Genomic DNA, 24939 nt, shown 5'->3' with positions numbered 1-24939 from the left:
ATATTGAAGGGGAAGAAAAATAGGACTGTTTGGGGAAAGCATTTTTTTGTCTACTCATTCTCAGCTGAGCTTATTCATTAGCAAAACAGGTATGACCATAAACCAACATTTTTCATCACTATGCTCAAAGCAACCCTAGAGGATGGGGGACTACATTCTTTCTTAATCAGAAAGAAACCGAAATTCAGCACAGGGAAGTACCTGGCACACAGGTACAGTATGCTGGGAATGGAGAAGGGGAAATGCAAAACATGATTTCCTTCAGACTTCAAATCCTCTTCCTGTTCTAGAATCTCCGATTTTGGTGCATTCCTGCTTCTATGCCAAGACTTAATGTGGCTTAATAGAATGATGGACTGGATCTGGGGATACAAAACAATCCATTCTGAGATGCTTTGTTTGGCCCATACAGTTGATTTAGGGGCATTTATTTGTTTGTTGTGTTTTAACTTACTGTCAACATTTAAATATTGAAAGATTTCCTGAGGAATTCTGTTCTTGGCTTCTCTTTTTTAAAAATTGAACAATTCATTCATTACAGCAGATAGATAGTGAACATCTTCTTTGTGCCAGATTTTACTCTCTCCTAGGCTCTTGGGATAAAGCAATGACAAAACAAGTCAGGGAAGGTCCCTGTAATTATGAAGTCTTTGTTCTAAACGGAGGAGACAGACAATGCACCAGTTTATTACTTCATTGGCATGAGTGCTGTAAGACAGGTAAGCAGGGTGATGTCAGGGAGAATGATTGGCTGGTCACAGCCTATGGAGGAGTGATATTTGAGCTGAGATCCCAAAGATACCTCTGAGTCTAACATGGGAACGTCTTGGGGGCAGCACATTCTGGGCAGAAAAAAAATGGTCAACGCAAAGGTCTTAAGCTTGGAACCAATTTGTCCACAACCGCAGCAGCCAGGTCACTGAGAGGCACTGCCCCTTCAAGCATCTGGAACAAACTCAGATAAGTGTTTGTCAGCTCCCCGTCGGTAATCTGACAAGTGACTAGATTATTTCTGGAATATATTAGAAATATTTCTGAAGTTGCTTCAAGTACTGGCCACCCAGTTGATGTACCCCGGCAACATTGTGGGAAACGGCCTTAGGGTTTTCTGAAAGGGTCGCCACACGCCACGAAAGTACAAACCATCTAGAGCTTTGCTACTCAAAGAGCGGTCTGCGGACGGGGAGATTGTTCGAACTGCAGAATCTCACGCTTTGCTCCAGACCCACTGAATCAGCATGTGCATTTTGACAAGACCTCCACTGTAACAAGCTCTTGCATAAGCACTGGTGGAGAGCACCTTACTGCCTCCGCCCAGATGTTTGTTGCCTTCTCTGTTCTGCCACCCTTTGTTTTGAGCAAGTTTTCTAAATGCTGGGGATTTGTGGCTGTGCCTCCCAGAACCCTGGCCTGGGTCCCCCACCCAGTCCCATCTGACATGTAACTGCAAGATGGATGTTGGATTTAGTGGGTAATGAACAAAATTCCTCTCCATATGGACTTAATTAGCCTGCACTCTGATGCTGCCTTCTGGAAATTTATATATACCTATTGTAAATTCAAAATTCTCTCATTAAATTTTACTAATGCTATTATGCATGCTGATACTTCTGGCTACCTATTTAAGGCATAAGCTTTCTCTAGCTCTGCCAGAAGCGTTAGGGTTTCCCATTACTGCCCTGTCCTAAAATTTGTTTCAGTAAGTCTTGTGATCGCTCAGCTAAAGCTGAAAGGGAAAAAAAAAAAAAAAATCAGTCACTTAGATTAAATTTATTTTTAAGAATCCATTCCTCAAAATTTACCCTAAAAATGCCCAGGGAACATGTTGTAGCTGAATACAGATGCATTTCTTGTTTTAATTTCTAATAATTGATTATATCTGTGATTTTATGCTTTGAACAGAAGGTCATTGGTTATAGTGAGTTGCCCTTAATTTTATTCTTGTTTAAACCGGTCCTGAAATGTACTTGCCGGAAGCTACAGGAATGCAACCATCTGTACAGGACTTTCACTCTTCAGTTCCATTGCTTTCAACAAGCATGGTTAGGTAATTGACCACCAGGTAAACACTTTGCAGTGTAATTAACAAGGAATGTATCCTCCTCACAGACTTCATAGAAAAATAATTACAAAAAAGGGAACATAGCTATTCAAAGGCATAGACTTTAATTTGGGAAAAAAAGAAGGCTACTCCACAATGTCATAAAAATAGACACTGTCGCTGTTTCTGCTCTACTGATGAATGTGACTTCAGGGCTGATGGACTTTTCTGATTTTCTGGGTGATCTCATCCCACTAAAGTTTTGTTAAAGCATGTGATAAAAGAGACTCAGACCTCGACACTGCTAATCGTACATCTGGTAGAAAAATATAGTAGAGGTTATAGCTTAAGATAATGCAGATGGAAATCCTGGGAAATAAGTCTATGCTGGTTTCTAGAGAAATCCAGCATATTCGGGAAGCTGGGGAACCCCTATGACTATAAGTAGCAATAATAGTAATAACCATTCACTGTGGATCTGAGCGGTACATACCTCTTAAGAGGACTGCCCTCAAATGAGCTAATGCCCACGCCATCCTGATTATTCAGCAAGAGTCACCACAGCCCAAGCGAGGAGACAGTCGTTGGCCAAAACCAACAGCTGAAGGGCAGGACAGCAGAGGTTCCTACTGTCCAAATTCATGCGTGTGTCATGTATATATGTCTCGCCTCTCGCCATGAACGTTCCCAAATAGTTCACAGTGAACAATTAAGTCGTAGGAATAGAAATGGCTCTATTTCACAGAGTGAATATTCACCTTTTAATCAACAGAACTTTTTTGAGATGGGTTTTCTGCACGGCTGTGACATTTCTTCATGTCCCAGCGTACAGACCTAGTAGAACTCACTGCAGCCTCTTTCAGGAAAAATACATCAGTTAGAATATGTTAGCTGCACAGGGTAGTAGAATCCCCAACTACAAGTGCTTAAATGATGAGACCATTTATTTATGTGACAAAGGAAGTGTGAAGCAGCCACGAGGGACCTTCCATCCCCCAGCTGGGCCATCCTCACGTGTCCTCGGGTCACACAGCTGGAAAGTGGCAAAGCTGGGATTCACATGCGGGGTTATCTTAGGCCGGGCAAGTCGTCCATGCACTCATTCGGCCCTTGATCGTACTGGACTTTTATCTGCCCGGTGTCCTGAGGTGTGACATGGTCACAAGTCCCAGTATAAGAGCAATGACTTCTTTCTCTGTATATTGGCCAAGGTGCAGGATGCCAGCTTCAATGTGTAATCTGTTAAAAGGGCAGGTTTTCACTTAGAGTTTTCCCTTTCTAAATCAGTAGTACTCATCCTAACAGGGTTTTTCTGCTTGTTACCAAATGCTGAGATGAGCTCGTGCAGCTGATAAAATAGGGGCTTCTGGGCAGAATAAGTGAGCCAGGCAGAAAAAGCAAGGCAAATCTGAACCGTATGAGTCGTATTCTAATTAGACATTATATTTTTGGCGCTTTTTCATATTTTAGAGTTCTTTTCCCTCTCAATAGTCATTTGTTTAAATTTTGAACTCAATGGTCTTTATATTTTGCAAATAAAAGCTGCTTTCATTCCTGCTTGGTAACCAAGCAAGAAAATGGCACCCTTGGTGATCGCTAAGAGACCCCATCAGATCTTACAGACGAGCATAAGGCATGTCTGTTTTCAGCCTGTCAATTATTGTGTGTAATAATCATTGCAGTTAAATGTAGCTTCCAAGTTAAGATCTTGTGGTGCTTTATACACACAACGAACCTTGCCAGCAGAATACATAACTAACACGCTTTCAAAAGATGAGGACAGGGACTTCCCTGGTGGTCCAGTGGTAAAGAATCCGCCTTACAATGCAGGGGACGTGGGTTCGATCCCTGGTTAGGGAACTAAGATCCCACATGCTGCGTGGCAACTAAGCCCACGTGCCACAACTACTGAGCTCAAGAGCCTCAACTAGAGAGCCTACGTGCCGCAGACTACAGGGCCCACACGCCCTGGTGCCTGCGCACTACAGCTAGAGAAGAGAAAACCTGCACGCCACAACTACAGAGAATCCCGCGCCACAACAAAAGATCCTGCATGCCTCAACAAAGATCTCGCGTGCTGCAACTAAGACCCAAGGCAGCCAAAAATAAATAAAATAAAATAAATAAATAATAAATCTTTAAAAAAATAATAATTAAAAAAAGATGAGGACGGTTTTTCAACCAAGTATTTCTCCTTGGAAAATCTTTCCATTGTGCAGGGTTTCACTCTAGAGAATAAGAATTCAGACAAAAACCTATCTGAGGATGTGTGTTGAAGAAACTTGAATTTAGCATATCTCTGTTCCACGTCTGGATTTGTCTCTCATGTGGCTGCCTGTGGACTTTATTCTAGGTGCAGTCTTTGCAGGTGGGTTATCTAGTCCCCAGTAGTAGATGCCTCTGGTGGGGAGTTGGGGGTCGTTGGTGGTGAGGAAGCAGAGCTGATAACAGAACCGCTGATAACAGTGTATAGGAAGGGTGGGGGAGAGAAGGGGGGAGGAGGTGGGGGGAGGAGGGAAGAAAAAAGCACAGCTGTGGGTGGGAGTATTTAGCATAAGAGCAAACAACTTCGTTCCTCAGTAGGGACCTAAGGACGTCAGTATTTTAGGACCAGCATCAGTTGATCATAATCATGACCCTGAATTATCATGAAAAACATCAAAATTATATTCAACTTTATAAGGCAGGAGTAAATGATACTTTTTAGAATTATAGAAAATTGCCTTTTCAAACTTTGGCAAATAAGACCCAAGTTCTATAGAAGAATAGCTTCCAAACCTTGTTCAGGAGATGTCTTGGGGGTTGTGCCGGGGGGTGGGGGGGTGTTTCTCGTCACTTGTTTGCAGAGAAGCTTGTCTTTTTTTTTTTTTTAATTAAAAAAAAAAATTTGTTTATTTTCGGCTGTATTGGGTCTTCGTTGCCGCACGCGGGCTTTCTCTAGTTGAGGCGAGCGGGGGCTTCTCACTGCGGTGGCTTCTCTTGTTGCGGAGCACGGGCTCTAGGCACACGGGCTTCAGTAGTTGTGGCACGCGGCCTCAGTAGTTGTGGCACACAGGCCCTAGAGCGCAGGCTCAGTAGTTGTGGCTCACGGGCCTAGTTGCTCCGCGGCATGTGGGATCTTCCCGGACCAGGGCTCGAGCCCGTGTCTCCTGCATGGGCAGGTGGATTTCCAACCACTGCGCCACCAGGGAAGTCCCGAGAAGCTTGTCTTTTATCCGTTTTATATATTAATTTCTTAATTTTCTTAATACAAAGTTTCCATTAAAGAGAAAGAGTTCAGATGCTTTGAAAGCTGATGATCTAGAAATCTCAGTACTGCGGAATTTCATCCCTCGGTGATGCTAGAGGGATCGCTCTCCCACCGTCACACGCATAGAGTCCCAGTAATGGACGCGGCACCGGGCTCCGTCAGCACAGCGACGCACGCGGCCGCCAGCTCTCCTGCTCCTGGCACACCCGCTTCACAGCCAGCCACCCTCCCTGGGCAGTGGCCGCCGTGCATGAAGGTGGCAGCCTGGCTGGGCTGGGGTTGTGGAGCGCAAGGAAGCGTGGCGCCCTCCTCCTACCTGCACACCTTCACCAGGTGACCCACCTTGAGACCTGCCTGGACGGCCCGCTCGCGAAGAGCCCGAGGGAGTACTCGGCAGGAAGCCCCGTTATGCTGTTATGACCTCAGGGGCTGCCCTAATGTCCGGACCACAGGGGAGACAAGCTTATTGACCCGGACAGCCCTGCCGGCAGCTGTGATGACCCAGGGGTGTTCAGAGGCTGGCCCCACCCGGGAAGGAGGGGAACAAGCCAGCGGCCTTGCACTTGGAATTTTCTAAGCAGGAGCAACCCGGGTCTTCCCGTGATCTGTCTGACCAGCGCCGAGGCTCCCACAGAGATGGGAGGGTACCCGCTCTTGGTACCCTCCCTGGCCGTGGGTCTGGCGGTCATATAACCTGCTCGACAAAAGAGACTCTCCAGAGGTCTGTTTGTCCGGCTGTCCGGTCACCAGTGACCATTCCCGGCACTGGCTCTCCAGCCACGAGCACAGGAATCTCTTACGTGTGCGGAGGTTCCTCAGGTGGGAAAACAGCCTCACACCACAGCATCAGGATTTCACTAATGAGAAGCATATGTTTCTAGTACACAATTCATTAATTCTTGTGTTCCCTGTAGCTAATTTCCTACACAGAAAGCTTGGAAATGGCTTTTGCCAATAACAGCGTGATTTCTGAATCCCAAGACAGCGCTGCCCTTTATTCACTGTACACATGTATGTTTCACAGAAAACTTAGGCTGAAATAAACGCCTCTTTCCCAGCTGGCTTTGTTCCCTCTGGTCTGAAAGAGTAGAACCCCGAGCTTAACTGCATTTCCTGCCAGCCACACCCACCTATGCACAGGAGGTCATCTGATATTATTTGAGGGGGAGTGGGGAGTTTGCACGTCTGGCTTTCACCCTCAAGTACTGTAGCGTTCCCACGCCAGGGATGTTTCTGGGTGTTGAGAAGACAAAGGGAACATAGGATGAGGGTTAGCAACTTGGGCGAGGTATGCTTTGGAAAACGGGTGATGCAGTAACACGTGCCCTGGGGTCGCCGAGACCTGGAAGGTCCCTGCACGCAGGAGGGACTCAGGATGGACACAGGATATGACTCGAATCTCGAAGGATGGGTAGATTTTTGGAAGAAAGGAAAAGCATGTGAGGTTGGAACAACAGTTGAGGGCAAAGTCACGGACTCGGGTAAAAGTGTGTGTTGTGAGGACCAACCCGGGAAGAACTGGGGGCGGGGGGTGTGGCCTCCCATTGCTAATGGCGCCGGAAGCCCTGCCCAGCCGTCGCCAGTCTCCCTCCCTCCCGTTCCCCGGGCCAGTACACTGACCGGGCCTCTGTGCACGCCGTTCCCTCTTTTTTCTCTCTGCTCCCGGCCACTCTCCACCCCCAGTGACAGTCTTGCCTGTTCACCAGAGCCCAGCTCGTCCCCAGCCTTCTCTGCCCACCCCAAGAGGCACTCGTTCTTACTGAGCTCCCGAAGCAGCTTGTATTTTGCCTTTTCCTGGCTCTTCTGGCTCCCACCAGCATCACAGGCTGGACTTGGGGCCTGTTAGCTGGTTGCGGGATGTGTGTGTCCGTCCACCCTTTAGGCGTGTTCCCAGTGTAACTGGGAGGTGTTTTCAAAGCCCGTTTCCAGCTGGCTGTGTCGTAGAAAGCCAAGGCGACGTAGCCATCCAGGTAGGTGGTTTGCCCTTGCGTGAGCTGCAGGAAAGGGCTCTGAGCCTCCAGCTGTTTTCCTCTGGTTGCCTTTAGCCTAACCTAATCCGCTCCACTCGAAGAGCGTGACTCAAGAAGGAAACTGCAAGCCAAAGAGTGCAGGCGGCTTCCTGGCTGGTAGGAGATCCTGGCAGGGCCACTCCTGTGGGGGAGCGTGTGGGAGTGGGGTCCGGTGTGTAAGTCACGAGCTAAACAGCATGGGGTCCCCGAGGGGAAAACCGGAAGTGGTGGCAAACAATCCGTCCTCTGCCTTCAGGCGAACTTTCTGGCCCGACGCAGAACCCCCTTAGCTGCCTGTGTCACATGCTCCCTGTTCCCATGTTCTCAGCAGCCCTGTGGAGTGAGTGGTGCTCGGAGTGGCTGGACCACCTCTGGGCTGAGGCTCTTCAGCCAGTGAATCTGAAGCGAGCATTCGCATCCTTGCTTGGGAAACCTTCCAGCTTATGTTCTCGTCTAACTTGACTTGACATCCTCCGGAGCCATGATTCAGCCTGTTGCAGGGGGCAGTCAGACTACGCAGGGCACCCGCCGACGCCTGGCCTCTTCCCATCTTCCTTCTTTGTTCACCTTCTGTCTTCGAGGATGAGGACGAGGAGGAAGAGGAGGGGGGCAGGGGGGAGGAGGAGGAGGAAGGGGGAGGGAGGAGGAGGAGGGAGGAGATGGAGGAGGAGGGAGGAGGAGGGAGGAGATGGAGGGGGAGGGGGAGGGGGAAGAGATGGAGGGGGGGAGGAGATGGAGGAGGAGGGGGAGGGGAGGGGGAGGAGATGGAGGAGGGGGGAAGAGATGGAGGAGGAGGGGGAAGAGATGGAGAAGGAGGGGGAGGAGATGGAGGAGGAGGGGGAGGGAGGAGATGGAGGAGAAGGGGGGAGGAGATGGAGGAGGAGGAGGAGGGAGGAGGAGATAGAGGAGGGGGAGGGAGGAGATGGAGGAGAAGGGGGGAGGAGATGGAGGAGGAGGGGGAGGGGGAGGGAGGGCTATGGGAGGCATTGCTGGGGCACCTTTCCACCCCCTACATCTGAATGTTGCTATGGCAACTGACAGGCCCTAGAAAGCCTGCCAAGTATTGTTTCTTTCCTCAGGGGGGAAAGAAAACCGCTCTTGCCACCTCGGTGATGTGTATACCTAGGAAAGGCAGGGATTTGGAGACTGGAAGGTGGACTATTTGGTGCACAGCTGGCGCATTTCGTCCCGGAGGGGACAGGATTCCATGTGCGGCCATTTGGGGGGAGTGGGTGATCATAGGAGGAACGCTGTGTGAGTGACCCGTGTCTCCGGGTTGGGGGGTGCCTAGCCAGCAATCTCCCTTGCCCCCCGGCTCTCAAAGCAAGGTTCTCTGCAGGTGAGACCGGTGACTGCCAGTCAGCCTTGGGCGACGGGCTCCTGGAAACCTTACAAAGCGCAAAAGTTCTCAAATGCTGGCAGGTTTTGCAGGAGATGCGGCAGGGCAGAGTGGAAGAAGTAGCACCGGCCTTGAGGCCAGACAGACAGAGAGACCTAGTCTGCCCCTGCTCTGCCCTCTACCCTTGGGAGGCCTCGGAAGAGTTCCATGTCTCACCAGGGTCCAGTGTCTGAAAGGGGGAAATAAGTCCTCCTCTGTAGGGTCGCTGTGAGAACTGTAGACAGCTTGTACAGAAAGCACATTGCTGCGACGAGCCGGCACACAGGAGGTGCTCACTTCTGTGAGATACTAGTTACAGTAGTGACTGAAGACAGCCCTGACCTGGACGTACTCCATGTCTCCCAGCATCAGGACCAACTAGAAGCTTCTTAAAATACTCGCCTAAGCCAGTCTTTATGGGTTAGAATTTGCAAAGATAGGACCAAGGAATCTATATACTTTTTTTCAACTTCCCGAAGCATATATGGAATCTAAAAAAAAAAAAAAAAAAAATGGTTCTGAAGAACCTAGGGGCAGGACAGGAATAAAGACACAGACGTAGAGAATGGACTTGAGGACACAGGGAGGGGGAAGGGTAAGCTGGGACGAAGTGAGAGAGTGGCATGGACATATATACACTCCCAAATATAAAATAGATAGCTAATGGGAAGCAGCTGCATAGCACAGGGAGATCAGCTCGGTGCTTTGTGTCCACCTAGAGGGGTGGGATAGGGAGGGTTGGAGGGAGACGCAAGAGGGAGGGGATATGGGGACATACGTATATGTACAACTGATTCATTTGTTATAAAGCAGAAACTAATACACCACTGTAAAGCAATTATACTCCAACAAAGATGTTTAAAAAAAAAAAAAAAAAAAACTTCCCCAAGCAACTCTGTCACTGGTCTGCGATTCCAGAGAGGAAATCCGTTTATTTGCTTGAGGATGAAGACTATAAACAGAGCTGGAGTTTCCCCTCTTCTTTCCCGTCCCACCAGCCCTTTTCATGCTACCTTTATTCTGCTTCTAAACCCCTAAGGCTTCCGGAGGAGATGGGACATGATGGTGGAGGAGTAAATCCAAAAGCTTCTGCTAAAATTATCTGCGTTTGGAAGCAGGGACGTGTGATAAACGGGCTGAAAGTCATTTAATCAGGAAGAAAAACAGAAGTTCGACTCTTTCCTGAAAGCGAAATGCAGTCCCTCCGTGAGAGCTGGACCCTTTTGGCTCTCTGATGGGTTCTAAACACGACACTGAAGGTGACTTGTACAATGGGCTTAAGCCTTAAATAGGAGTTTAGCGTGCATGTGGCTGAAGTTTCTTTCCGCATCCCACAGGAACTTGGCTGAAGAGTGGTCTCGGCCTCGTGCACCAGGAAGGAAGCCAGCTGACGTGGACATATATCGCCCCTCAGTTGGGGTACTGGGTGGCAGCCATGTCTCCTCCCAACCCAGGTAACAGGACCCCCGAAATCTGCAGTGATGGGAACCGATTCCTTTGAGGGTTCAGGCTAAGTGTGCTTTTGAAAGTGATGTCAGCAGGGAGATCACATCTTCCTTAAATGTGGTTGAAAGTGTGAAAAAGCAAATGATGAGTCAAAGGTTTTTCCTGGGGGTGGGGGAGTTCTGGTTGGAACTCTCCCATCCAGGATAAGAATAATGCATAGAAAATAGCCTTGTCTCGAATCTCTGTTTTGCTCAGGCAGCTGCCGTAGGGAATTCTTAGTCTAAAGCCCACAGAGGCGGGTCAGACCTCCTCCCTAATTTCTGAAACAGCTGTGGCCTGGTGCAAGAGAACACGTAGTATAAGGCAGTCACCAGAGGGACCAGCAGAAAGTCACCATTGGAGGCTTCTTGGGGCAAAAACCTTGATCGGGCATTTCTGAAAGGCTTAAAAGCAAACCTGTTGTTTTATATCTAAAAGAATATTCATCTCCATTTAGGATATATGAATTAACTCATATTTTTCACTGAAGTTTAATTTCACAAATATTTTGACCAAAAGTTTGGGTTTTTTTTAACCTAACCACCCTGATTTATCCCTAGGAGTATTCTAGAATTGCTTTTTTCAAAATAGTCACCTTAGGAGAAGTCTTTCCAGTGGATGGCTTCCAGTACTCAAAATGCCTTTAGAACCTTTTTCCCCTGGACTGTCATCCTTAGCGAAACTCTTCATAGGTGGCCAATCTTTTTGCTCAGAGGGTCCCTTTGATTTTTCTTAGACACATCTAAAAGTCACCCACCTCCAAGGCTGGTGAATAAAGTAGGTAATTGAGCTAGGTCAAAATGTGCTACGATTAAAAGTTGTCTCTTGTCAATTAACCATGAAGGCAGTTCCAAAATGGGGGTCCAAAATACTTTACCAATGGAATCATCACTGGGATGAACACTTAGACTCCCAAAGTAACTAATTTGATGGAGGCCAACCCTAGATGGGTGTTGAAAAATCAGTTACATTTACTTTATAGTCCAATCCTGGGAAAATGTACACTTCACATCTGGGTTTTAAGAGTATGCATTTCCCTTTACCGTATGGTTCTTGTAGCCACGTAGGCATGAACCAGCTACAGAAATGCCTCAGTCTCCAAATCTGAAATATCTAGAATATGATTATGAGTAAGGTAAGAAAGAAAAAGAAGTCCTTAAGTACCAAAGTAGAGGCCACAAAGCCCGTGCATTAAAGTTAACTTTTATTTTAGATCTGTTTCAAAGAACCATGGCGATCGGTGTTCCTATCATGTGACAGATTAATAGCTACTTTTGTAAAGAGGGGAAGAAGAACTGCTAGATGTAGGTCGACCCAAGCTTCCTGAAGAGCAGTGAAGGAAGAGACAAAAAGCCATAAAAAGCACATATAGTACAGCCCTAACGGCATTTAACGTAGAAATATGTATGTTGGTAACCCTACAGCCATCACTTATATTAAAACAAATTACAGTGATGCTGTGCTTTCGTGAGGCCAAAACCAACAAGAAAATAGAGTTTTCTCTTTCATTCTCTGGTTAAGAAGGAAATGAAGTATGACTGTGAAGTTTATCAAGATTTCCACTGGCAGAAGTTAAAATAATAGCATTTTAAGTACTTAAAAGGACCAAGCTTCAGTTATTTGGAAATGATTTCTTGGTGACCCCTGCCAAGGCATTACCTATGTCTGTGGGGTTGTCTCTGTGTCAAAAAAGAAAAAAAAAAGTTTCTCTGAACAATTAAGGCGGTAGATAGTTGTCAGTAATTTTTCCAAAAAACCAAAAGTTTCTCTGAACAATTAAGGCGATAGGTAGTTGTCAGTAATTTTTCCAACTTTTGTAAATATTCACCCTCACCCCGTTGAAATGATTTGTAATTGGGAGAGAATGATGTTATCTTTTGAACTTAAGTAATGTCAATATTTTCAAAAATCCACAAGTCTCCTTGGATTTATCTAGCTTTTAAGAGATTTTTGAAGAAATCTGTCCCTTAGAATATAAAAAATCAATCAATAAATGAGTGTTTATGGTGTTTAGTAATCATAACCATGCTCCTCTGACGTAATGTTCAATATAACCACATTCCTTCCTTCCCATCTTTTGGAGCACTGCCAGGATACCTGGACACCAATAAGTGCCCCAATATTGTAATCTGGGGACGTTTTCGTTATTGCTGTCAATCCATTGTTAGCAACATTAAGATAGATTCTTACTACTATTGAACATAAGGAGTAAGTTAAACTACCTCTTGGGATTCTAATGTAAATTAAATCCCAATTTAATTTAATGGATTCTAATGGATTTTAATGTAGATTAAAAAGAAAATATGTTTACCTCTGGTCACCTTGTCTGTAAGTTCTGGAAAGGTCTGTTGCCACCTGAGGTTAGCCATTCTGAACAGATACTAGAGAGAAAGATGTTATTTTTTAAAAATGGGAGGCATTTTAGAAACCCTTGATACCCCTGTAATAAGCTACGGATTATTTTTTTAAGTCATAGAAATTTATTTCATACATTTCAACTGATTCATTTAGGCCAAGGGTTTAGGCCAATGATTACATAGTAATCATTGCCCAGGGAAAGTGAGAATCAAATTTCGTGATTTTTTTTTTTCTTCTGCAGTATCATAAAATCCCCAGGTCTTCAGGCTGTGTCTCTGAATGGATGAGTTCCCCTCATTATATGATCATGCATCTAGTTTTCTTTCATTAAAAGATCACATATTTAGAATGATGAAAATGGTACCCAATGCTAAGGAAGGACCCTGGACACTGCACATAGAACTTGAGTATTCGGAGTGCTCTAGTGATGGTTTGGGTAATCCCTTTTCACTGAGGGAAGTTATGGTGATGCTGCAGGCACATCATCTAAAGGGTGTTCCCGTCTGGCCACCGCTCCACACCCCAGCCAGTAAGAGCAAGAAAAACAGCACGCTCTCAGTTCATTTCCCCTCTTTTTATTTAAAGGTTTTCACAAGTCTCAAATGCCCTTTTCTGACTTTTTAGGTCCCGTTGTCACACAGGACATCGCCACGTATCACACGGTGTTTCTTTTGGCCATCTTGGGAGGAATGGCTTTCATTCTTTTGGTTTTGCTGTGTCTCCTTTTATATTATTGCAGGTAAAGTTTTACCATTGAGGCACTGTCTTTTTTAATTTGGAATTTCTTGCGCAAGCATTGCTATCGAGGTCCTTTTGTGAGTCGAGGTCCTTTTTTTCTCATGAAAAAGTACCTAAGAACTGAACATCTGTCACGTAAGTTGCAAACAAAGTGGGAGGCACACTGTGTAAAATGTTTCTTAGAAGGGCGGTCACAAAAAAATAAGTTGTCATGATTCATTCAGAATAGTCCTAAATGGTAATGAAGAGATGATATTCTCAAGGACAGAGCAGAACTATTCTTATTTTGATGCCTCATCTGATCGACTTGCAAGAATGTTTATCATCGACTCTGCTTTTGAATGGATAACTTGGATGTACTTGGGGTAAAATCTGCACGTTGCGACCCTCAGAATCAAACTAGGGCTGAGGGTGCGGGGCGAGAAGGCTTCTGGCTGCCAATTCGTTGTGTTGTCTTGTTTCTTCCTGTGGGAATTGAGAATTAGGTTTCGACTTGAACCTTCACTGTTCTGAGAATCTTTAATCTTGGGGTTTGTATCTTTGATCGCAGGCGGAAGTGCTTGAAACCCCGCCAGCACCATAGAAAACTGCAACTTCCTGCCACCCTGGAGAGTTCCAAAAGGGATCAGTCAACTTCCATGTCACACATCAACCTGCTGTTTTCTCGGCGGGAATCAGAATTCCCTGGCCCGCTCTCCGTCACCAGCCAGGGCCGCCCCCCGGACGCCCCGGGCTCAAAGGAGTTGATGAGCGGAGTCCATTTAGAGATGATGTCTTCCAGCGGGGAGGCGGACATGCACACGCCCATGCTGAAGCTCTCCTACAGCACCTCGCAGGAGTTCAGCTCTCGGGAGGAACTCCTGTCTCACAAGGAGGAGGATAAAAGCCAAATCTCCTTTGACAACCTGACACCGAGTGGGACGTTGGGAAAAGACTACCGTAAGTCGGTGGAGATTTTCCCCTTAAAGGCCAGGAAATCTGTGGAAAGGGAAGGCTATGAGTCCCCCGGCAACAGTGACTACAGGAGGAATTACAATGCCATGCTCTCGCAGCCTTTATTTGAAAAGCAAGACAGAGACAGTCAGGCCTCCGTGACCCACATTTCCACAGGAAGTAAGCTCACCATTCAGGAACACATGTACCCCGCGCCTTCATCTCCGGAGAAGGACCAGCTGATGGAGCGCAGACCTACTGAATGTATGATGTCGCGATCGGTAGACCACCTGGAGAGACCTACCTCTTTCCCGCGGCCCGGCCAGCTGATCTGCTGTAGTTCCGTGGACCAGGTCAATGACAGCGTTTACAGGAAAGTATTACCTGCCTTGGTCATCCCGGCTCATTACATGAAACTCCCGGGGGACCATTCGTACGCGGGCCAGCCCCTGGTCGTCCCAGCCGACCAGCAGCTGGAGATCGAGAGACTGCAGGCCGAGCTCTCCAGCCCTCACGCGGGCATCTTCCCGCACGCCTCCTCACAGATCCAGGCCCAGCCCTTATCTTGCCAGGCCATCTCACAGCAGCACCTGCAGGACGCAGGCACCCGGGAGTGGACCCCGCAGAATGCGTCCATGTCCGAGTCCCTCTCCATCCCGGCATCCCTGAACGACGCGGCCTTGGCTCAGATGAACAGCGAGGTCCAGCTCCTGACCGAAAAGGCGCTGTTGGAACTTGGGGGTGGGAAGCCCCTTCCCCACCCCCGGGCCTGGTTCGTCTCCCTGGACGGCCGGTCCAATGCACACGTCAGACATTCCTACATTGATCTCCAAAGAGCTGGGAGGAACGGAAGCAATGATGCCAGTTTGGATTCTGGCGTGGATATGAATGAACCCAAATCTGCCCGGAAGGGAAGAGGAGACCCGTTGCCTCTGCCGCAGAACCACCCACCGGTCCCGGAGCACGCGCAGAAAGAGCCGCGGGCCGCGGACAGCTCGGCCTACACGCAGCTCGTGTACCTGGACGACACGGACCAGAGCGGCAGCGAGGGCGGCACCGCGGTCGGGACGCCCGAGGACAGCGCCCTGCGGTGCCTGCTGGACGGCTCCAGCCGGAGAAGCGGCGGCCAGCTGCCCAGCCTGCAGGAGGAGACGACGAAACGAACCTCGGACGTCCCCCCGGCGCCATCGGCCAGTCCCGACAAGAGGCGATCGGCTCAGGAGGACGAGGACGACGACGACGACGACGACGACGACCAGGGCGAAGGCAAGAAGAGCCCGTGGCAGAAGCGGGAGGAGCGACCCCTGATGGCGTTCAACATCAAATGAGCGGCCCCGAGCCGCCCAACAGGGGACTAGAATCCAGTTGCCAAAAATTCTGTCTCACGGAAGCTCTGAGCTGCTTGCGGAGGAAGTTGAACCACGTCCGCCGTGGGAAGTGGACTTTTTTCTGCAAGTACCGTTTGCTGTCAAAGTGTTAGGAAGTAAAGTTCTTACTCAGAAGGAAGAATGCGTCGCCTCCAGGGAGATGGCCGAACGGAGTGTCTGAATGTCCGCGTCGTTCCCCGTACTTGATGTGTCCACCCCTGAGGGCACCAAAGAACCACACGTGATGTCGCTGGGTTCTGATGATAACCTCAGTTCTCCCGCAGATTCTGGGAACAGATGAAACTCTTTTTGCATTGCTTGAATCCATTCTATCACAATAATGCTCCTGTGAAGTTATTATTGAGAAATTAGCTTGGCACTTAGTGTCTGGAGGTATGCATTATCTCAAAGGAAAACTATGCATCGCTGCTTCGTGGTCTTACTTTGCTTAGATTGTTGCTTTGGCTAGGTTTCGTTTCCGATTTGCTTTTGTTAAACACACACACACACACACACACACACACACACACACACAATTTGGTTGTAAGGAATTTATTCCTTCGTTTTCACCTGCTCTGCTTCCCGGTGGTTTATTTCGGTATCTCCTTTCAGGAACTCCTGAGTGTCGCCTCTGAACATCCAAGCCTCTTAATGAAATCGTGCTGAAGTTTTTATCAGCTGCCAGTTCTTCACTTCTGGTCCCATTAACTCCAAGTGCCTTTTTTACAGTGACAACAGACAGTCCCTTACTTTGCTTTTTTTTTTCTTTTGTTTTTCTTAACTTCTTTAATTGAACTGCCTGGATTTTATAAAGTTATGAAACGATCCCCCTTTTCTTTCAACTGCATGCCGCCAAGTGCCCATTCGTGCTCCGAATTCTCATTTCAGCTCGGTGTATTCTCTCGTTCTCACGTGTGACGTGGATTCTGTTTAGCTAAGCTAGCCTAGAGGACACTTTAGCGATCCCCTTCCCTCCGCCATCCTTTTGGCCACTAGGCACCATTATGGTTTTATTGGCTGTTTGTATATACGGTTACGTATTAACTCTGGAATCCTATGGGCTGATCTTGCTCTCCAAACACAGAGTATGGGCTGAGCAAGTAGACTGAATGTGACTATTAAACAAATCTTATGTACTATCCGAAAGTGCCAGAATGACTCTTCTGTGCATTCTCCTTAAAGAGCTGCTTGGTTATCCAAAAATGAAAACTCAGAATAAACTCTTAAAAAAAAATCAAAAACCTGTCTTGTGGTCCTTTTCATTCATTCTGAGCCGTAATTGGGTTTAGAGTTGCCATTAAGAATTCTCTCTTCATCCCTTGGCAGCCTGGAAGGCCAGTTGTTGGATTTATATTCAAAGACTAACACATGGTGGGGGGAGGGATAAATTGGGAGATTGGGATTGACATATACACACTGCTATATATAAAATAGATAACTAATAATGCCCTACTGTATAGCACAGGGAACTCTTCTCAATACTCTGTAATGGACTATATGGGAAAAGAATCTAAAAAAGAGTGGATATATGTATACATATAACCGATTCACTTTGCTGTACAGGAGAACTAACACAACGTTGTAAATCAACTATACTCCAATAAAAATTAAACAAACAAAAAAGACTAACACATAGACGCCTAGGAATTGACATGATGGTTAAATCCTAAAAATCCACCTTACTGTTTAATTTCATTCAAGAATACAAGGTAACATTTTATTGTGTTTCCACACTTTACAAAAAACTAATGTTTTCTTGTATGTTCAGTGTTGATCCAGCTTCAAAAAGATGTCGTTCAAATGACCAGAACCATCCCAGATGTGTGAAACTATTAATCAAAATCATTACTGGAGCCGTCAGAATATAGCACAGATTGGTGGAAATAAATTAAGCTAGCTAGCTTCGTTATAAAATCTTTCTTCATGAATTTCACACAGGCAGAAAAATGAGTCAAGCTGATTTTTACGATTTTAATTCTCAAATGCTGATGTCTAGTGTTTTGCTTTTAAAATGGTTGAGAGAGTCCCTGACATTGTTGAAGCATCTGAATGGATGGGAGTCTGGGGTTTAACAAGTGAGTGACTGTTTGGAAGTGAACATTCTCACCAATAGGTGGCAGGTGAACCCTGGCGGATGCCACTAAAATTCCAGGTAAGAACCATTTGTCACTCTCCAAAGAAGTAGGCGGCCTCTCCCAGCATACCCAGGTCAGACATGGGTGATGGGGGAATGCCAGAAGGTCCCCACCCCTTTGCCGCGCTGCTAATGCCATAATCTCCTTAAAGCATTAGTTTCCAGAAGAGCCTCATTTACAATGCATGTTACGTGTGACTTGTAGGTGACTTGTTACCTGTCGGTACTGATGATGGGAGATTCAGCAGGAAGACTGGGGGAGAGGGGCTTTTCTGATTCCTTCTCATTAGGTGGGACGTACCTGGGTCGACCAGGATTATGGAAGGTGTGAAGCAGCCAGCAGTGGTCACGAGACGCTATGTCCCTAGAAAGACAAGACAGTGGGTTTGCCAAAGGGAAATTGGTTCTGCCGAAGATGAAGCTCACTCGTTTTACGCTCGTCCAAAAAGAGGCTCAGAGGCTAATGTTTTTGCTCGGGGAGCCAAGATTGGTCACCAGACTAGAGTTGTCTGGAAAGGGCACCCTAACCGTGTGGACTTTAAACATTGTATTTATCTTTTCATCGCAGTGTTCCGTGTTCTGAACCAATTATATTGTGTGAAGAACTAAAGCCTTCGAAAGCACCTTGCTTGTGCCACCTAGTGGTGAGTTTTCACCTGCCTCGTAAGGAGACTTTAGTCAAACAGCTCTCTGCGGCCAGGTCTGGGAAGACAGGTGAGTGTGTGTACAGGGAAGCCTCAGATGCTGCTTCTGAACCCCTGGTGAGATGAGTGAGGAGATGGGGCTGACGTTTGTTGAGTCTCTACCTGGAAACATTATGTTGGAAAGAATAATGCATTCAATTCTCAAAATCTTGTGAGGGTTATTTTATTTTTTTTACACCTAACTACATGGAGGCTGGGGGTTATGTAATCGAGGTCACTCAGCTAGAATCAGTGGTGTGTCACTTACATGGCCAGCTCTCTGGAAATGAATGCATTTGAGTTAAAAATGTATTACAAATCATAATAAAATGCATAATTGTCAATTCCATTTGATAATTCGTTCTCACAGAATGCTTTCGTTGATTTCAGTCAGAGCCAACCTGTTGCAATTGACAGAAGGATGTAGTTGTGACATAAACACTTGCTGATTTTTTTTTACATTAATGATTAATTAATGTAACTGAAACAACAAAGATACGTGTCAGAACTTCACTCACTGATCAATCATGGCGTGACTTCTTTGCTGGATCATAATAGTTTTTGAACACTGTAAGAATAATTCCTCGATTTTTTGTGTGTGTTACTGGCAATGTAATGGCTCCAGACATGATACAGTTCTAAGTTTAATTTGCACTATTAACATTTTCTCCATCGCTTTCTTTAAATTTTATTTATTTATTTATTTTTGGCTGTGTTGGGTCTTCGTTGTGCGAGGGCTTTCTCTAGTTGCGGCGAGCGGGGGCCACTCTTCATCGCGGTGCGCGGGCCTCTCACTGTCGTGGCCTCTCTTGTTGCGGAGCACAGTCTCCAGACACACAGGCTCAGTAGTTGTGGCTCACGGGCCCAGTTGCTCCGCAGCATGTGGGATCTTCCCAGACCAGGGCTCGAACCCGTGTCCCCTGCATTGGCAGGCAGATTCTCAACCACTGCGCCACCAGGGAAGCCCTCCATCGCTTTCTTAAATCTGTACAGTCAACAAATCAAGCTCTGATTTGTAGCATTTGTCCATATCCATGGTGTAAATACTCCCATGTGGCCAGTTTCAAGCAACTAAAGTGACATCACTGCACACAAAAGTTAGGAGAGATGCACAGTAGCACATAGTTATATTTGCACCAAACAGATACACTAGAGATAAATAACCTCAGAGCATAGTCACATATAAGTTAATCCTCATCATTTGGGGATTACATTTTGACAAATCTGCCTGTTTGCTAAAATTTATTTTTAACCCCCAAATCACCCCTCACTGGGCTTTCGAGATCATTCACAGACAAGCACAGAGCAATGAAAAATCTGAGTTGCCCAACACGCATGTTCCCAGCCAAGGCTGAACTGGGCGATGCTTTGCCTTCTTGTTTCGGCTCTCAGACTGTAAATAAGTGTCCCTAGTTTACAGTCTGCTTATTGCCACATTTTCTGCAGTTCTGTGCTTTTTGTTGGTGATTTTGCTGCTGAAAACGGCCCCCAAGCGTAGTGCCGAAGCGCTGTTTAGCTTTCCTAAGTGCAAGAAGGCTGTGATGTGCCTGGTGTAGAGAGTACGTGTGTTAGCTAAGCTTTGTTCGGGGCGTGGGTCAGAGCACTCCACGGGCCACTAGCAAGATGCTAGGAGCCTGGGAACAAGGGCTGCTTGACTCCAGAGCCTGATCTCTTGTCTTATGAAGCTTCACATTGAAACCCCTAGTTAAAACGGAAAATTCGAGGTGCAGTTGTTTTCCAAGCTGTAGTGTAACTCAGAGTTGAAGATGGGCAGTGTTCACTGGGAAAAGAACCAGGTATCTTCTTGTGGTTTGGGTCTGGCTGCAGGACTTGGAAGAATTTGTGAAAGAAATGAATTTATGTGCCCTAAACCATGCTGGGACATATGCAACATCATTTAAATGACAGAGACCCTGTGCTTTAGGGAACTTTATTTAGTATAAACTAACATAGATAATGCTAAAACAGTGAGGCAAAGTGCCCAAGAAAATGAGACTGGAACCAAAAAGGAAATAGACCATAAAACCTAAAAATAATCCAGCCACAAGTATGATAAACTCTATGATTTCTTGTGTTCATCCTCTTAAACTTTTACTTTTTCAGACCCTCTGTATTTGGAGGACAAGGGGATAAAAATGAGTACAGTTAAAGGTAGAAATGTGTGGTGATTTTTCAGCTATTTCGTAGTTCCACAGTTTTGTTTTTGGTTTTGTCTTTAGAGGTTTTTTTAATTGAGGTAGAGTTGACATACAACATTATATTATTTTCAGTTGTACAACATAATGTTTCCATATTCATATATATTGCGAAATGATCACCACAAATTAAGTGTAGTTAACATCTGTCACCGTACGTAGTTACAGAATTTTTTTCTTGTGAAAAGAACTTTCGGGACTTCCCTGGTGGCACAGTGGTTAAGAATCTGCCTGCCAATGCAGGGGACACGGGTTCGATCCCTGGTCTGGGAAGATCCCACATGCCACGGAGCAGCTAAGCCCGCGAGCCACAACTACTGAGCCTGTGCTCTAGAGCCCGCGAGCCACAACTACTGAGCCTGCGAACCACAACTACTGAGCCTGCGTGCCACAACTACTGAAGCCTGTGCACCGAGAGCCCGTGCTCCACAACAAGAGAAGCCACCGCAATGAGAAGCCCGGGCACCGCAATGAAGGGTAGTCCCCGCTCGCGGCAACTAGAGAAAGCCCGCACGCAGCAACAAAGACCCAACGCAGCCAAAAATAAATAAATAAATAAATTTATATAAAGAAAAAAGAACCTGACTTATTTATTTTATAACTAGAAGTTTGCAGTTTCTTTAGGTGAAGTGAAAATTTCAACCCCCTGCAAACTGTATTTTCAAAACTGTGGCTATAAATACACACCAATATCCCTGATAAATGTTTTTATCATTCTTTACAGAGATTGTGACTTGTTTAATGCTGGTATTCTGGTACCCGAAAAGTGACTAATAATTCCTGTAAGGCTGTTTCACCTCAGCAGGATGAACAGGCATTAGAGTCCCCGAGAATGTGGAACATGAAAGAGCCTCGATAATCTCACACAGGAGGAAATGGAGGCAAGAGTGTTGGGATGACTTCCCCCACGCAGGCAGTGAGAGACCACACGGGGTGTCTTGGTCTGTTCTGGCTGCTACAAAATACCATAGACTGGGTGACTTATAAACAACAAACATTTATTTCTCACAGTTCTTGAGGCCACAAGTCCAAGATCAGGGCACCAGCATGGTTGGGTGAGGACCCTTTTCCTGATTCACCTTGTTGCCACCTCACAATGTGGAAGAGGGTAGGCAGCTCTGTGGGGCCTCCTTTACGGGGGCACTAATCCCGTTCATGAGGGCTCCACCCTCATGACCTAATCACCTCCAAAGGTCCCACCTCCTAATACCATCATCACCTTGGGCTTTAGGATTCCAACATATGAATTTGGGGAGGACACAAACATTCAGGCCATAGCTTGAGACAGGGCCCCACCTCCCGACACCTGGCTCTGTGTGTGGCCACCTCCTCAGATGGCTTCTCCATCCACTGCTCTTCCTGGCAGCTCTTCTGTACCTTCTGCCATCTGTTCACATTCCATGTACAATAGATACTCAATATCCAGAATATAAGTCATTGTAAGCCATGCTAAGTATTAAAATTTCAGGGCTGTGGGAAGAACCCTGGATTTGGATGCAGAACACCTGGGCATCAGACCTGACTCTATGAATGAGACAGGTGATTAACTTCAAGGACTGCAGAAGAGGGATGGTGGTACCTTGGCTGCCAACCTCTCGGGAGGAGGAGGGGTGGGAGTTGAGTTCAAATGAGACAATGAATAATTAAAGTTCGTTGTAAAATGTAAGTTACGGTACAAACGTAAATTGTGGCTCTTCCTAATTATTCTTTGAATCTTGTAGTTCCCTAATCCTGCTGCTACAATGTAACAATGATCTTTTTTTTGTTATACCAGCAGCTTCTCCACTGGTTTTTAGGAAAATGGTAGAGAAAACAACAGGATCTTCTTCTTTCCCGTGCTTACTGCTTCCCACAACCTTCAGTGGAGTGATCCCTCTCTTTGCACAAGTAAGATGATTTGCCAGGTATTTGACATAAACCAGGGAGCTCAGTGAAGATGCAGCCTCCTTACACGGTGGTCTCGAAACATGTATGAGGACATGCTTACAAGGCAATAACATTGGGGTGGGTGCTCAATAACCATAAATTATTTGCTACTGGCCACAAAGATAAATACCTTTGCAAAACACAGCAGCAGCCTCTTCATCCCTTAATTTAGTTGCTCATGTGCTTGTCACCTGAGAACAGTGGTGTTCAAACCCAGAAGCACAATAGCATCACCTAGGAGCTGGAAAAAAGTATTTTGGCCTCACCACAGACCAATCAGAATCAGAATCTCTGCAGGGGAAACCTGGCACTGATATTAAAAGAAAAAAACAAAAACAACAATTCCGCAACTGATTTTGATACAGTCAGGCTTGTAAACCACTGCCTTAGAAATTCTGAAGATACATCACGGTTCCGTAGCGCCTTCTGTTGGGCAGCTCTGAGAGTGATGGATTTCCCCTTTGTTTCTAGGGTAGGTTAGCAGTCCTGTCCTAGATTTGCAGTTGGGAAGGGCAAACGCAGTCAATAACAGTCCCCCTAGCTGAGCGGCACATGCCTTAAGAGGTGTGACCAGGGCTCTTCCCTGCTTTGTTCACACTGTCAAATATCTAGATGTTGACAACCCCTGAGCTCCGTCATCTATCCTGCTCAGGGGTACTACACATACCCATTGTTATCACAACCATGGCTATTTCAGAGCACTGCCTGTGAAGGATTCCCAGTGGCTATATCGGCAGCCAAATCTGCTATTGAAATTCAGACTCAGTTTCCAACTGCTGACCGTGCATCTCCATCCAGATGACCCTCAAGCACCTAAACCAACTTGTCTCAAGATGGAATCATCGTGTATCATCCCATGAACCTCCCTGCCTGCCCCCCACCAAAAAAAAAAAAAAAAGCCCAATTCTCCTACTTTCCTTCCACATCTGCCACCCCAGTGAAGAGCCTCACCATACACAATTTCCCCAGCCAGAAACCTCAGGGTCACCCTCCAAACCTCTGTCAACCTTACCACCTGGGTTCAGGCATCACATCCTATCAATTTCACCTGCTGTCAAGAAACAGTGTGAAAATTTCATGCTTCTGGCTGGCCAGGGCTTTCTGAGCAAAATTTACTGGCATCCTAGGTCTAAGGATACATGAATATAACCATTCCTTGGAAGACAAAGAGAGTGAATTACTCCAGAGAGATTTACAGATTTATCTCCCCTGGAGCCATTCATTCACTGATCTTCATTTACATTCATTATAACAGAGAAGGACCTTTCCTTCTCTTCCCAGAGAGGATTGTTTTAAAAGCTCCAAAATTGGGCTTCCCTGGTGGCACAGTGGTTAAGAATCCACCTGCCAATGCAAGGGACACGGGTTCGAGCCCTGGTCCGGGAAGATCGCACGTGCCGCGGAGCAACTAAGCCCGTGTGCCACAACTACTGAAGCCCGCGTGCCTAGAGCCCGTGCTCCGCAACAAGAGAAGCCACCGCAATGAGAAGCCCGCGCACCGCAACGAACAGTAGCTCCCGCTCGCTGCAACTAGAGAAAGCCCGCGCGCAGCAACAAAGACCCAACGCAGCCAAAAATAAAAGCTCCAAAATTCATAATTCAGGGGTTCCTCTCCTGTAGCACAGACCCCCCTTTATATATGTGATGTGATATCTGCCCTCATCGCATCCCCCAAGGGGTAAAATGAAGCATAATGTAAAGGTATTTTTAAAGTAAATGATAGATCAGCCTCTGATCCAGAAACCTTGTTTTTGCTGTCAGGATAAAATACATAAAGACATCATATGCTAAGTATCTCCCAGACAGTCCCTCCTGTCACCCCATCACCATTTCTAAGCGGCGGGGCTGTCACAGCCCCCGTCTCCCACCCCACCCCTCCCCATCCACGCCCACACTGCCACAAGTGTGATGTACAATCCAGTCATGTCACTTAATAGTGTTGCAGATGACAGAAGCCAAACTCAAACTAGCATCAATTAAATGAGGGACTCCGTCATCATTAAAGGGAGATTTGGGAGGCGGGTGAAATAAGGTTGTGATAGTGTGATGTATAAAAAGGAATCTATATTTGGTCTTCATCCCTGTTCCTGGCACAGAGCTCCTAAAACCCTTGGAATTTCTTAAGTGATGAGCGTGATACAGGTGTCTTGTTATTCATCACAACCCCCTTTCAATCACACCTGAGGTTATGTTAATGCAGTGACTTTGGGGCCACAGCGAACGATGCGGGTTGGTCACCAGGGGAGCCAACCCTGTGATTAGAGGGTTGGAACTTCCAGTCCCACCCCTGACCTTGGGAGAGGGGAGCAGGGCTGGAGGTTGAACTGATTGCCAACAGCCAGTGGTGTAATCAACCGTGCCTACCGCCATGACGGCTCCAGAGAAACCCACAAGGAGGGGGGTCAGAGAGTTTCTAGGTTGGTGAAAGCGTGGAGATTCGGG

At 46.5% G+C, this 24939-nt stretch overlaps 1 protein-coding gene across 4 annotated transcripts in view; it reads left to right on the top strand.

Moving 5' to 3' along the window:
- Positions 1–16800, top strand: part of FAM171A1 (family with sequence similarity 171 member A1) — a 147613-nt gene extending 130813 nt beyond the window's left edge. For 2 of the 4 annotated variants that reach the window (XM_082385363.1, XM_082385362.1), the window contains 3 exons: positions 10016–10132; positions 13146–13260; positions 13810–16800. In XM_082385363.1, coding sequence (XP_082241489.1) covers positions 10016–10132; positions 13146–13260; positions 13810–15520 — 1943 coding nt within the window. In that variant the 3' untranslated portion in view covers positions 15521–16800. Of the gene's footprint in view, positions 1–10015; positions 10133–13145; positions 13395–13809 lie in introns of all 4 variants that reach the window. The other 2 variants (XR_014242618.1, XM_082385364.1) reach the window with 2 other exon arrangements.
- The last annotated feature ends 8139 nt before the right edge of the window (positions 16801–24939 follow it).

This window comes from Balaenoptera borealis (genome assembly GCF_965194805.1).
Source record: "Balaenoptera borealis genome assembly, chromosome: 3".
Taxonomy (NCBI): Eukaryota; Metazoa; Chordata; class Mammalia; order Artiodactyla; family Balaenopteridae; genus Balaenoptera; species Balaenoptera borealis.
Note: the sequence above shows the minus strand (reverse complement) of the source record. Positions and strands in the feature narration are given on the sequence as shown.